We start from the raw sequence: 15,045 nt of genomic DNA on the forward strand, positions 1-15,045 counted from the left end.
CCTCCCACTTTCTGAGCAGGTGTTTTTCTCGCAGCTCCCCTTTCCTCCTCCTTCAGATGTCACCAAGGAAGCCCAGAGTCTCAGAGGCTGCTGGCCACTTTCAAAGGCCAAACTGACTCAGTCCCAACAAATGTTGAGGTGAAGCCTGGCCCCCATGAGCCTTGGCCCTTGGTAGCCCCCAGATGGGCATGGGAAGTTTAAATGGGGGCACCAGGGTCGTCAGCAGAGACAGGATAGTTCAGGTAAGGCCTTCAGAACCTTCCCCTGCTCAACAGGCCCATTTCCTACTCAATGGAAACATCGGTTACCATCCAACACATTACCACGACCATTACCACGGGGGACGATAGCCAAAAGTCACCCACCGAAATTTACCCCGGGGCGAGATCAAGTGACGAGAGAACGGAGAAAGAAAAACCCACCGGCATAAAATACTGTTTTAATTACAAACTACGTTTTCCAGGGTTAAATCCTTGAGCGGCTGCCAAGTATTCCCGGCAGGAGAATTGACCAAAAATCCCGATCTGTCACTGTGAGCTTCAGCGGAAAGGAAGTTAATTCCCATCTTGCTCTATATGTTGCCAACTTGTACTTCCCAAGAGCTCAGTACAGTGCTCTGCACACAGTAAGCGCTCAATAAATACGATTGATTGATTGATTCATACTGCCAAGGGAGCTCATCTGCACTAGAGTCCCTACTGAGAGCTCACCTACTCCGGGAGGCCTTCCTACACTGAACCCCTTCCTTCCTCTCCCCGTCGTCCCCCTCTCCATCCCCCACATCTTACCTCCTTCCCTTCCCCACAGCACCTGTACATATGCATATATGTTTGTACATATTTGTTACTCTATTTATTTATTTTACTTGTACATATCTATTCTATTTATTTTATTTTGTTAGTATGTTTGATTTTGTTCTCTGTCTCCCCCTTTTAGACGGTGAGCCCACTGCTGGGTAGGGACTGTCTCTATATGTTGCCAACTTGTACTTCCCAAGCGCTTAGTACAGTGCTCTGCACACAGTAAGTGCTCAATAAATACGACTGATGATGATGATGATGATAAAAGTGAATCGCACTACGTGAACCAACTGCCTATTTATGATCACGACGCAGGTGTGGACAAGATCGATCCGGGCCCGTTAGTGACTCGGTGCCAGGCGTTTTCTGTAGGCCTACCACGCCTGGCAAGAACCCCAGTCACTCAACCAACCTGCCAACCTAGGGCCCGCCAAAGCGCTAAGCCATTTTTCTCTTCCCCGATCCCTCCACGAAACGACCGGCTCCCAGAGCGTCGGCGACGCCTTTACCTGGGCCATCAGCCGCTGGTTGTTAGGATGGCAGGAGATGCACTGCAAAAAGAAGGCAACCGTCGCGTTCTCGACGGCGGTCCTTTGCTGGGTGGTCAGCCCCGATCCGGCCGCCGGAGAGAGCAAAGCAGACCTCGCGCTGGCCTGCTGGGCCCCCGAGTTGTGCCCTCCGGGAGCGGCGGCAGAGTGGCACAAGAGAAACAGAAGCGCGGTCCAGAGGGGGTTGACTTCCGAGCCACCCAGCCAGTCCTTCATGACGTGGCTGTGGCCGACTTCGGTCAGAAACCTGAGAACGGGCGCCACCAGGTCCGCGGTCACGGGCATCTTGTTAAAGTGCTGGGGGCCGTGGTGTCTCCTGAGTCGGTCCTGGGTCGGGTCCGAGGGCGGCGCCGCGCAGTCTGAGCTGGAAAGGTGGCTACAGCAGAAACCAGCCAGGCTCCTCACCAGAAGGGAGGGCAGGCCTGAGTCCAACAGCTGCTTGATAGCTTCAGGAGACTGAGAGGAGGCGGCGAGGGTGGCCAGGTGAGACTCGGTTAGTGCAAGGGGCGCTTGAGCGGTTTTCGAGTCGTCCGTCAGGGCCGAGCTAAGGTCCTGCTTTTTGCTGTCGTCCGTCATGGACAGCCTGTGCTGACACTGCACGGGGGGAGGGGTGATGCCCATCCAGCCCATGAGTAGGGAGAAGTAGTTCGGGTGGATGTGGCACATTGAACACAGCAGGCTGTCAACGGCCTTCTTCAAAACCACGTTGCAGGGAAGAGACATCGACCAGTTAAAAAGCGACCTGCGGAGGGACAAAGCGAGATGGGGAAACAGATTAGTTCGTCGTGGGGACGTTGGCATTTTCCAGGACGGTCTGAAAATGTTTTCCTACAAGACAGGCTGAGTGAGGTGTGGCAAAACCTGCCCCGACAATGGGGAAGAAATGGTCTAAGAACCCGATTTCGGAGATCATGAACTAGAGAGAGAGGCCCCTTTTTTGCAACTTATGATGAACTCTAATGGACCGAATCCCTGCAAAAACCATTGGAACCAAAAGACTTCGGTTGCCCGCACCCTCCGCTCCTCTGCCGCTAACCTCCTCACCGTTAGGCCTCGCTCTCGCCTGTCCCGCCATCGACCCCCGGCCCACGTCCTCCCCCGGGCCTGGAATGCCCTCCCTCTGCCCATCCGCCAAGCTAGCTCTCTTCCTCCCTTCAAGGCCCTACTGAGAGCTCACCTCCTTCAGGAGGCCTTCCCAGACTATGCCCCTTCCTTCCTCTCCCCCTCATCCCTCTCTCCATCCCCCATCTTACCTCCTTCCCTTCCCCACAGCACCTGTATATATGTACATATGTTTGTACATATCTATTACTCTATTTATTTTACTTGTACTTATCTATTCTATTTATTTTATTTTGTTAGTATGTTTGGTTTTGTTCTCTGTCTCCCCTTTTAGACTGTGAGCCCACTGTTGGGTAGGGACTGCCTCTATATGTTGCCAACTTGTATTTCCCAAGCACTTAGTACAGTGCTCTGCACTCAGTAAGTGCTCAATAAATACGATTGCTTAATTGATTGATTGACTTCTCCAATTTTACACAATATTTAGCAAAGTGAAGGGCCTTTGTGGCCCTGCGGTAGACTAAGTACTATTTATGTATGTAGGTTGCCAAGTTGTACGTCTCAAGCGCTTATTACAGTGCTCTGCACACAGTAACCGCTCATAAATATGATTGAATGAATGAATGACTCCTGAACAGCTGGAACATCTGCCCTTGCCTTCCTGTTGGGCAGTAGCCTTCCTCTGAAACATTCTGGAAGAGTGAATGGGTAGCCAGAAACCAGCTTAGCTGCCACCCAACTGTTGACATGGAGAGCGGGAACAGATTTGTTGGCTTAGCCGCTTCAAAGACTCTTGTTTCGCACACTGTCAGAAGGCCTAGGAAGTGAGTTACACATGATTCCACCCCTCCCCTGACCCACCACTGAAGACGTGCTTAATATTGTCTACTATACTACAATAATGGGGGGAGCAGCGGGGCCTAATGGAAAAAACATGGGCCTGGGCTTTCATCCCAGGTCTGCCACTTGCCTGCTGTGTGATTTGGGGCAAGCTACCTAACTTCTCTGGGCCACAACTCATTCATCAACTGGGATTGAACCCTACTCCCTCCTCCTGAGGCTGTGAGCCCCATGTGGAACGGTGACTGTGTCCAACCTGATCGTCTTATATCTACTCCTGCGCTTAACAGAATGCTTGGCACATGGAAGTGCTTAATATATATCATTATTACTACTACTACTACCACTAACTAGTAGTAATAATATTACCATGGGAAGTAGCATGGCCTAGTGGATAGAGCACGCGGCGCCTGGGAATCCCGTTTTAATCCCAGCTCCGACACCCGTCTGCTCTGTGACCTTGAGCAATCCATTTCACTTCTCTGGGCTTCAGATGAGGTAACTGAAATGGGGATTATGACTGTGAGTCCCATACGGAATGGGGACTGTATCCAACCCGGTTAGCTTGTATCATACCTACTGCTGAAACTATGTTTGACACAAAGTAAGCACTTAACAAATGCAATTATTATTGTAACTACTAAATAGCAATTAATTTTGGGGATAGCTTCTCCTCGATTGCAGCATCCCGTCCCTGATCTGCTGGTCTCAGCAAACATGTAAAAGGTGCCTTCTATTGTACACACAGTACCCCTCCAATATGGAATACTGCATTTTTTATATAATCCACGAGAAGGGAGGCTCTCGTCATAGTAAATTCACCTTGACAAACACCACGCACATGTGCACAACCGCTGCCCCTGACGTTCCAGCAAGTGCCATCCAGACGAGACATGGGCTACAGAAAAACGCCCTCTCATTCCCTAACAGTGCTCCATCCAAAATGTTCAGTGAGAACACCCATTAGGGTACGAACTGACCGTACTTTCCAAACGGCCAGGTGGCATTTGAGATACCAGTTTTACCACCCCCGCCTGAAAACAACGACTTTGCTTCACAATCCATTAAAAATCCATTAATAGTCTGACATCCCCAATAAGCGATCGAACGGAAACGTAAGAACGGAAGATTTCCTATGATGCTACTTATAACCTCATGTTTATGTCCAGAATCGTGGGGATGCCAAAATGTTGGGTAGGGACTGTCTCTATACGTTGCCAACTTGTACTTCCCAAGCGCTTAGTACAGTGCTCTGCACACAGTAAGCGCTCAATAAATACGACTGATTGATTAATAAGTAGGGCTTTGATATAATTCAAGGCTTAACGATCTCTTAATGACCTGAAAGCCAAAGGTGAGTCCCATTCAATGGAAAGAAAGCAGGAGGCGGTACAGTACACTGCCAAGTGCACTGCATTCACAGAGCACTGATGTGTCTAACTCAAGCGCTTAGTACAGTGTTCTGCACACAGTAAGTGCGTAATAAATATGATTGATTGATTATTAATTATTATTATTCTGTGGGACGGCGACTGCGTCCAACCCGATGATCTGGTATCTAGCCCAGTGCTTGGGACAGCGCTTGGCACATAGTACGCGCTTACACAAATACCCTAATTTTTATCGATCACGATTTTTCAACACTTTGGTAAGAAGGTCATCGATTTCGGCGTTGAGTTTTGTTCCCAGGCGGAAGTTTATGGGTAATGAAACGTAACCAGAAAGGCTCACTGCTATATTTAGAAAGCTCATCCCTGTAGCTTGCGAGCTGTTCGTCAGCAGGGAATAATAATAATAATAATGATAATAATAATAATATTTGTTAAGCACTTATGAATAATAATATTTGTTAAGCACTCCACAGCACCTGTATATATGTATATATGTTTGTGCATACTTATTACTCTATTTATTTATTTAATTTATTTGTACATATTTATTCTATTTATTTTATTTTGTTAATATGTTTTGTTTTGTTCTCTGTCTCCCCCTTCTAGACTGTGAGCCCGCTGTTGGGTAGGGACTGTCTCTATATGTTGCCAACTTGTACTTCCCAAGCGCTTAGTACAGGGCTCTGCACACAGTAAGCGCTCGATAAATACGATTGAATGAATGAATGAATGAATGAATCACACATTATAAATTGAATACTAATGATAACTGTGATTTTTTTTAAGCACCTACTATGTGTCAAGCACTGTACTGAACGCTGGGGTAGATACGAGCTAATCAAGTCGGGCAGTCCCTGCCCTGCTAGAGGGCTCAGAAGACATTATCTTCTCCCCCTGAGTTCGGCCTGTGGGTTCAACTGAAGAGAAATAAAACTTTCAGCGCTTCTCCGTGAACTGTAAACTGCTCCAACTGCGGGTGAATTTATGCCTTGTCACCGGGAAATAAGGTTCCGGTGGCTGGCGTTCAACTCAGGCCGTCTTACAGGGAACAAAGAAGTTGGACATTTAGGCATTAGCCTGACAAGAGGGGGAAGGAAATCCAATGCTGGCCCCTGTTCCCCAGATCCACGGAGAAGCAGGCGGAGTGGGAGACACTCAGTCCTGGAGGCGTTCCGAGTTCCCAGTCTTCTCTGCTCCACGAGACTATGCAATCCATTCATTGAGGGAATTTGCTGAGAACCTACTATGTGGAAAGCACTGTACTAACCCCTTAGGAGAGCACAATGGAATAAGAGACCCGATCCTTGCCCTCAGGAGCTTACAGTTTAACAGGGATCATCATCACCATCATCAATCGTATTTATTGAGCGCTTACTATGTGCAGAGCACTGTACTAAGCGCTTGGGAAGTACAAATTGGCAACATATAGAGACACTCCCTACCCAACAGTGGGCTCACAGTCTAAAAGGGGAAGAAGTTGATATTCTGGGATATGTCAGGGATGACTGACATACACAAGACATCCACTCACCAAACGTAATGGCCGACAAAATCAAAAGCATTGGAAGAATTAACAGCTAAATAAGTGCATCGGGAGTCGTGCATGAATATCAGTGCTATGGGCAACTTTCTGGTGGAGGTTTTCCTGGGATCCATCCATTAATCACATTTATTGAGCGCTTACTGGGATCAGAGCACTGTAATGAGTGCTTGGGATACAGAACTGGTACCCATTCATTCAATCAGTCGTGCTAACTGTATGCACAGCACTGTACTAAGCGCTTGGAAAGTACAATTCAGCATTGGAAGAATTAACAGATAAATAAATGCATCGGGAACACGCATAGGTACTACCGTGCACTAATATCAGTGTTATGGGCAACTTTCTGATGGAGGTTTTCCTGGGATCCATCCAGTAATCGTATTTACTGAGCGCTTACTGGGAGCTGAGCACTGTAATGAGTGCTTGGGATACAGAACTGGTATCCATTCATTCAATCAACCATGCTTACTGTATGCAGAGAACTGTACTAAGCGCTTGGAAAGTACAATTCAGCAAAAGAGAGACAATCCCTGCTCACACCGGGCTTAAAGTCTAGAAAACATGATCCCCACCCACAACGAGCTTACAGTCTGGAAGAGGAGACAGACATTAATGCAAATAAATGAATTACGGATAGGTGCATAAGTGCTGTGGGGCTGAAGCTAGGGTGAATACCAAGTGCCTAAGAGACTGGGAAGGACCTGCCGGATAAGGAGGAGAACCGGGAGAGGTAGTGTTTCCAGTGGAAAGAAAGCGTGTTGTACATGGTCAAGTGGTCCAGGAGGGTTATGAAGATGCTGTTATATTTGGTCAAAAGGAGACTACTAGTGCCCTTGAAAGGTGCAATATCAGTGGAGTGAAGGTGAAGGACATCAGACTGCAGATTGCTTTTAGACTGTGAGCCCACTGTTGGGTAGGAACTGTCTCTATATATTGCCAACTTGTACTTCCCAAGCGCTTAGTACAGTGCTCTGCACACAGTAAACGCTCAATAAATACGATTGATTGATTGATCAGATTGCAGAGTCCCCTACAAGGAGATGGAGGAAGACAAAGTGGACAGTCTCGGTGCATTCAACCGGTACAAGGAGTCTGGGAGGGAATGGGAACGGGGAGAAGGAGGGATACGGTGGAAGGTGCAGTGGGATCCCAAGATGACTTATTAGTAAGCAGAGGCTTTCCCAGGCTTGAAGGCAGATAGAAAGGAGCCATGGGAAAGTGAGTGACCGAATATGGAGGTTAGGGAGGGAAGACGACTGTGAGGGTTCTTAGGAGAAGAGAGGGAATGAGGTCAGAGGCCCTGATTTTGAAAGCAGGACGGGGGTTCCTTTTGAGATTGTGGGTGCATGGAGAGGAGGGAGTAGGAGGTAAGTGGCGGCTTTGGGAAGCTCATTTCTGACCGTTTCGACTTTTTCTACAAAGACGTAGTCAAGGTTGTCAGGGGCAAGAGGGGGAGGCAGAGGCAGTGGGGGCTCTACGAGGAAGTTAAAGATCTGGAGGATTAGCTGGGGCATGGGTCGTGGGAGTTAGGGAGAGAGGAATACTAATGATGTGAGCAGAAGGAAGGGAAGAGTCACAAGCCAGAAAAGGTGAATCTGAAGTAGGACGAGGCAGCCTGGTGTTTGGATTACGGCCAACAGCACTTGGCAGGATGAGCACAGGAGGAGAAGAAATGTACTTTTTTCTGGTATTTGTTAAGCGATTACTATGAGACAGGCACTGTTCTAAGTCCTGGGGTAGATCAAAATAATCAGCCCCATGGGGCTCACATTCTTAATCTCCTTTTCACAGACTGTGAGCCCACTGTTGCGTAGGGACTGTCTCTATATGTTGGTACTTCCCAAGCGCTTAGTACAGTGCTCTGCACACAGTAAGCGCTCAATAAATACGATTGATGGATGATGGATGAGGTAACTGAGGCCCAGAAAAGTGAAGTGACTTGCCGAAGGTCACACAGCAGACAAGTGGCAGAGCCAGGATTAGAACCCGGGTCCTAACTCCCAGGCCCGGGCTCTATCCATTAGGCCATGCTGCCTGTGGGACGAGCCGGGACTGAAGATTGGTAACGTGAGAGTATTGAGGGGGCGGGGAGGAGGGGAAAGGAGTGAAGGAACTGAAGCTGGTGGAGAGGGGAGGGTTCAGGAGAAGCAGCGTGGCTCTGTGGAAAGAGCCCGGGCTTTGGAGTCAGAGGTCATGGGTTCAAATCCCGACTCTGCCAATTGTCAGCTGTGTGACTTTGGGCAAGTCACTTCACTTCTCTGGGCCTCAGCTACCTCATCTGTAAAATGGGGATTAAGATTGTGAGCCCCACATGGGACAACCTGATCACCTTGTATCCTCCCCAGTACTTAGAACAGTGCTTTGCACATAGTAAGCACTTAATACCAACATTATTATTAGCAGTAGAGGAATAGTGCAATTGATAACTAAATCGATGTAAAACGCTCTTTCCAGAAATTAAAAAAAAAAACCCAAAGCCTGAAAATTAATAAAGATTTCATACATGCGGTACTTACTCAAAGAGTTCTCTGTTCAGCAATGCTGGTAAGTCATATTCTACAAGGAGTTCATAGCTATGCCACAAAATTGCTGCTACACAGTGCAAATGAGAGGGAGATGGCATCAAAAGACCATACTCTCTTATTGAGTTGTTGGGACAGATGTAACTCATCCGACCACTCCTTTTCATAGCAGCGACTCTTGCGGAATCACTGACCCACTTCAAGAGGGCCTGAATTCTGGAAGAAAGACACACAACGGTCAATAAACACACGCCCTCTTAGCACTCTTATCTGCCCAAAAGACAACTGACGGTCCCCTTTCCATGCTCTTTTTCCCCTGATAGTTTAAAGTTACAAGCTTAAGCTTGTTTCTACTCCAACATTTAGTACAGTGCCTGGCACATAGTAAGCACTTAACAAATACTATTAAAAAATAAAAATATAAACAAGGTAACTGGAACCATTCTACATGAAAGCCTCCGAGATGGGACTTAATCACATCTGGTTCTATACACCTTCTCTTCTCAAAGACCCTAATCCAAAGAGGTGGCTCAGTTTTGAGACAGCTGCCTCTCGTTGCCGGTTCCAGCTATGCCGTTTCATCTGCGAGTAGGCCTCTTTTTCAGCGGCTTCACTGGAATACATTCCCAGCCTATCTGTCGGCACGCAAAACTGAATTCATTGGCTTAGGACATCAGAGGCTGCTTGTGAGCCACATGCAGACACCTAGAAATGACAATGTACGCGCTCTGAAGCTGTACAACAACTGCCCCGAATGGGAGGGGTCAAGTGATCGTCTCGAAATTCCCTCCAGTCTGAAGGAGCTTTTCATTCCTGTGGCCCCAGCAATGTTTTGAAGCAAAAAAAAAGTCATCAGAGACTCCCTCATCTAGTAATTGAAGCAGTGGCGTACAGTAGGGTAGCAGTAGCAGCAGAGTGACATCTGGAGGGGTTGCATAGCAGAGTCGAGAGTAGAATTCCAAACTACAGACCCACTGTTTCCCCGAAAATCCCCCATCTCGAAAATATTACTATTTGGGGTACTTTAAAAAGGAAAAAATACTTTCAGAAGGTTTCACAAATACCAAAGAAAATACCCAGTTGTGCTACGGGATCGTACGCTATTCTGATCAGTGAAATGGATTATTTGGCTAAGACAACACTTTTAAAAATCCATAGAGAAAAAGAACTGTGACAAACGAATTCGTTAGGGGTGGCCAGAATTACAGCCAAGTAGAAAAAAAATGTACTCATTTACTAACACTGAAAAACTCGGGCACCTATCTGGAGCATGGAACTTTTGTAAGTACTGAGTTCACATTGACATTTTAAAAATTCTTTTCATAGGAGATAATTACAAGGCTCGGCATTGTGGCCCCAACTACAGTAATGAAACACTTGAAGTTAAACAATTAATCAATCAGTCGTATTTACTATGGGCAGAGCAATGAACTAAGTGCTGGGAGACGACAATAAAACAGAGATGGCAGACACACTCCCCATCCATAAACCCACAAGTATCAGGGTTTGGAATTCCAAAAGTTGGCATTTTCCTTTCCAATGGGCCCCATTTGGGGAATTGTTGAGTTGGTAGAGAAGCACATTCATCACATCTAATTTTCCTCTATGCTTTTAAGAGTATTATAGAATGATATACTGGAGAAATAGTTTGTAATTTTCCAATAATAATTTTTTCAAAAGTTGTGAAATTGAAAATGTGTTTTTTGTTGATTTTACAAGTACTTAAGTGAAATCTTCTCTGCAAAATGGTTTCAAAATTTGGTTCTTTAGCCTGCAGGAGCACAGAGAGTTGAGTCATTTCTCAACATCAGCCACTCATATTGTTTAGCGCTGGCCATTACCCTCACAAGAAACCAAGAACAAAGGGGAATAACTGGAAGACAAGCTAAAAAAGACAACCACATTAATGGAACTTAAATGGTTATACCTGTCTTTTGTCCCAGAATCCTGAGTTGTTCCAAGCTGGTAGAGTATGTCTATTGTAGAATCAGATGATAAGCCATTTAGTCTTCCAAAAAGTAAAGGGCTATTCAAATCTTGTCATATAGAAATAAGAGAAAAAAAATTAGTACTCAATAGTGTCTCCGAGTTAACAAAACTAATTTAGGAAAGAAACATTCTTAGAACACTCCCCTTGATCCAGTAAGTTTGTAGTAACTCAGTGATTTAAAAAAATAGACAACTTCCATTTCCTTCATTAGACTGTAAACGCTTTGAGGGCAGGGACTGTGTCTATAATAAATGATGATAGTAACAATTGTGGTATTTAAGCGCTTACTAGGTGCCGGACACTGTACTAAGCACTGGGGCGGATATAAGCAAATCGGGTTTAAATGATGATAATAACAATTGTGGTATTTAAGCGCTTACTATGTGCCGGGTATTGTACTAAGCACTGCGGTGGATATAAGCAAATCGGGTTTAAGTGATGATAATTTAAGCAGCGTGAAGAAGAAGCAGCGTGGCTCAGTGGAAAGAGCCCGGGCTTTGGAGTCAGAGGTCATGGGTTCGAATCCCGGCTCCGCCACATGTCTGCTGTGTGACCTTGGGCAAGTCACTTAACTTCTCTGAGCCTCAGTTACCTCAGCTGTAAAATGGGGATTAAGACTGCGAGCCCCACGTGGGGCAACCTGATCACTTTGTATCCCCCCCAAGCGCTTAGAACAGTGCTTTGCACATAGTAAGCGCTTAACAAATGCCAACATTATTATTATTATTATTATTATTATAACAATTGTGGTATTTAAGCGCTTACTATGTGCCGGACATTGTACTAAGCACTGGGGCGGATATAAGCAAATCATCATCATCATCATCATCAATCGTATTTACTGAGCGCTTACTATGTGCAGAGCACTGTACTAAGCGCTTGGGAAGTACAAATTGGCAACATATAGAGACAGTCCCTACCCAACAGTGGGCTCACAGTCTAAATCGGGTTGGACACAGTCCCTGTACCACATGGGGCTCACAGTCTTCATCCCAGTTGCACAGAAGAGGTAACTGAGGCAGAGAGAGGACAAGTGACTTGCCCAAGGTCACACAGCAGGCAAGTGGCAGAGCCGGGCCTAGAACCCAGGTCCTTCTAACTTCCAGGCCCATTCTCCATCCACTAGGCCAGGCTGCTTCTCACTTCTACCGACTGAACTTCCCCAAGTATTTGGTACAGTGCCCCGCACAAAGTGGTCAAGGAACACCGCTGATGGATTGCGAATGGACGAGACTATTTCCGAGGGGCACTGAGAGAACAAAGTAAAAAATAAATACATAAAATGCTAACTTCTACGGTTCAATGAAGAATGAAACCTCACCTGTGGGGTCGCTGCCGGACGCCGCACAGTTTCTCAGGAGAATGTCAATCAACTTCAGCCCGATCCGCGTGGACTGCAGGCCGATTTTGACAAGCACCGCCTCGATGTTGGGTGAGTGCATGCCACAGTAGGGGGACATCAGCAAGGCGGCACACGTCTGCAGCAGGTTCGCCGTGGGGGCGGCAGCGCTCGCCATCATGTTTTCCAAGTCACTCATGTGGGTGAGGCAGTGATGGAGTAACCGTAGCCACCCGATGCTGAAATGGTGAAGAACCAACCCGCTGAGAATACTACTTGCCCCTTTGTCAGACCTCCCACAGATCAAATGAACAACTCCGGAGAGCAGACATTCAGTTGTTTTGTTGTCTGTCTCCCCCTTCTAGACTGTGAGCCCGTTGTCGGGTAGGGACCGTCTCTATATGTTGCCGACTTGTACTTCCTAAGCACTTAGTAGAGTGCTCTGCACACAGTAAGCATAAACTGTGACTGAATGAATTCCGTAACTTCTGCTTTAAGATCTCAATCAATCAATCAATCAATTGTATTTACTGAGCGCTTACTATGTGCAGAGCACTGTACTAAGCGCTTGGGAAGTACAAATTGGCAACATATAGAGACAGTCCCTACCCAACAGTGGGCTCACAGTCTAAAAGGGGGAGACAGAGAACAAAACCAAACATACTAACAAAATAAAATAAATAGGATAGATATGTACAAGTAAAATGAATAAATAAATAGAGTAATATGTACAAACATATGATGATGAACATCAAAATGCAATAAACCAGTTTAAAATCGCAATGAAGAGTCATTCTGAACTTTGAGTTAGGTAGGCTGCTTGGCTGCCCAATGGAGCTTTATCTTGATAATCTGGCCAATCACTCTCTACTTCCCGATCCTTTCTGAATTCCAGTTTGTTGTTAGTTGGGACATGTATTTTTTAAAAAATAGCATTTGTTAAGCGCTTACTCTGTTCCAGGCACTGTACGAGCTAAGCAGGTTGGACACAGTCCATGTCCCATGTGGGGCTCATAATCTTAATCCCCATTTACAGATGAAGTAACTGAGGCACAGAGAAGTTCAATGACTTGCCCAAGGCCAAACGGCAGACAAGTGACAGAGTCGGAATTAGAATCCAGGTCCTCTGACTTCCATGGCCCTGCTCTTTCCACTAAGCCATGCTGCTTCTAGACTGATTAGAGCAATCACGCAAATTTAGCCACGGCATGCAGCCTGCATCAGGTTACACCTAAAACACAGCAGGCAAGAAGACCTTGGACTGAAACTGAAGATACAATGCACAGTATGGCTATTTTATTTCTTCGGATTACTATCTATCAGATGATTAATCGTCATTTCCACAACGGTGGAAATGTTGACAGCACATCTTCAGACTGGCCAAGTGGTTCGGAGGGCTCCGAGCTTCTTAAACCTAGTCACGTTAGCCTGACGTAGAACCAGGCAAGCCAAATTTGGTGGCAATACGGCTACCCAAAAAGCAATCCAAACAAAGATGCCTAATTGCTAAGAAAAGCATACATGGACATATTTCACGTGATACTGAGACCCTTACCAGCCTTTAGATAAATTACCCAATATTCAGTGTATCCTAGCAAGATGAGAATGCTACTCCTCTTCAAGTGCTCCTTCAGATAGAAGCTTTTAAACTAGAACTGTTGGGTAGGGATGGTCTCTATATGTTGCCAACTCGTACTTCCCAAGCACTTAGTACAGTGCTCTGCACACAGTAAGCGCTCAATAAATACGACTGAATGAGTGAATGAATGAAAAGAATAGTTTTATGTCCTACGCTGATGCTGACCTACCTTGTTTTGGACACTTGATCTTCAGATGGCAGAAATGGATTATTAACCGTTGCTGAGGAAGTGTTTCCAAATGCCGTGAGGCCCAATAGTTTTATCTGAGAGAGACCCAAGGTGCTAGCATCTCGAGGGCGATGAAGCCGAAGACAGACTGCAGAGGCCACTTCGGCTTTGACCAGCTGGATTTTTATGTACGTCAGGCCGCTGGTGATGACGGGAGTGGAGAGCGGGAGCATATTCACTCCGTCTGCACTTATTTCAACAGAGACTGAGGAAGGGCATGCTGCAAAAGAGGAACAGAGGCATTTAGTGGAAAGGCATTTGTTCAATGAGTGGCCAAGATCTGACAACTGGAATTCCTTGTTTCTCACCGGGGAAAACCTCAATGTGAGCTGTGTGACTTTGGGCAAGTCACAACTTCTCTGTGCCTCAGTTACCTCATCTGTAAAATGGGGATTAAGACTGTGAGCTTCCCGTGGGACAACCTGATCACCCTGTAACCTTCCCAGCGATTAGAACAGTGCTTTGCACATAGTAAGCGCTTAATAAATGTCATCATTATTATTAAGTTAGGCCCAGACCATATCATTCTATTATTTGACTAAAAGGCTATCATGTCCATACTTAGGAAAAACTATACATATGGCTGAAAAAACTGATTACATGACTGAGACCCTACAGCCCTTAAGATGGTTCCCTTACTGCAACGATGTGCTTGTATTAAAGACACTGTCTTGGTCTGGAGAACTTAACAGCTTAGACTATAAGAAAAGTAGTTCCCACTTGAAGAAGAGCCTGAGAGAAAATGCTCACTGCGGGCGGGAAATGGATCTACCAAGTTCGTGGAATTGTACTTTTCCAAGCGTTAAGTACAGGGCTCTGCACACAGTAAGTGCTACACTGAGCGACTGAGAGCTTAAATGCCAGAGGTGGATAGCTGTAACTCCCTGGAAGAAAGGAACTTCAGGAGAAACATGAATATTTTCAGACCTCAAGAAGACAGTTTAATGCATTACACAATAATAATGTTGGCATTTGTTAAGTGCTTACTATGTGCCAAGCACTGTTCTAAGCTCCTGGGGAGATACAAGGTAATCAGGGTGTCCCACGTGGAGCTCACAGTTTTAATCCTCATTTGACAGATGAGGAAACTGAGGGCCAGAGAAGTGAAGTGACTTGCCCAAGGTCACACAAGTGGCGGAGCC

At 46.1% G+C, this 15,045-nt stretch overlaps 1 protein-coding gene across 1 annotated transcript in view; it reads right to left on the reverse strand.

Annotated features, from left to right (window-relative positions):
* BIRC6 (baculoviral IAP repeat containing 6) overlaps positions 1 to 15,045 on the reverse strand; it is a 367,036-nt gene that overhangs the window by 175,610 nt on the left and 176,381 nt on the right. Inside the window, 5 exon segments of the mRNA XM_038745922.1 lie at positions 1,310 to 2,090; positions 8,701 to 8,922; positions 10,634 to 10,742; positions 12,018 to 12,274; positions 13,844 to 14,123. Of these exon segments, the coding sequence (XP_038601850.1) occupies positions 1,310 to 2,090; positions 8,701 to 8,922; positions 10,634 to 10,742; positions 12,018 to 12,274; positions 13,844 to 14,123 (1,649 nt within the window).

Source organism: Tachyglossus aculeatus, chromosome 1 (genome assembly GCF_015852505.1).
Source record: "Tachyglossus aculeatus isolate mTacAcu1 chromosome 1, mTacAcu1.pri, whole genome shotgun sequence".
Lineage (NCBI taxonomy): Eukaryota > Metazoa > Chordata > Mammalia > Monotremata > Tachyglossidae > Tachyglossus > Tachyglossus aculeatus.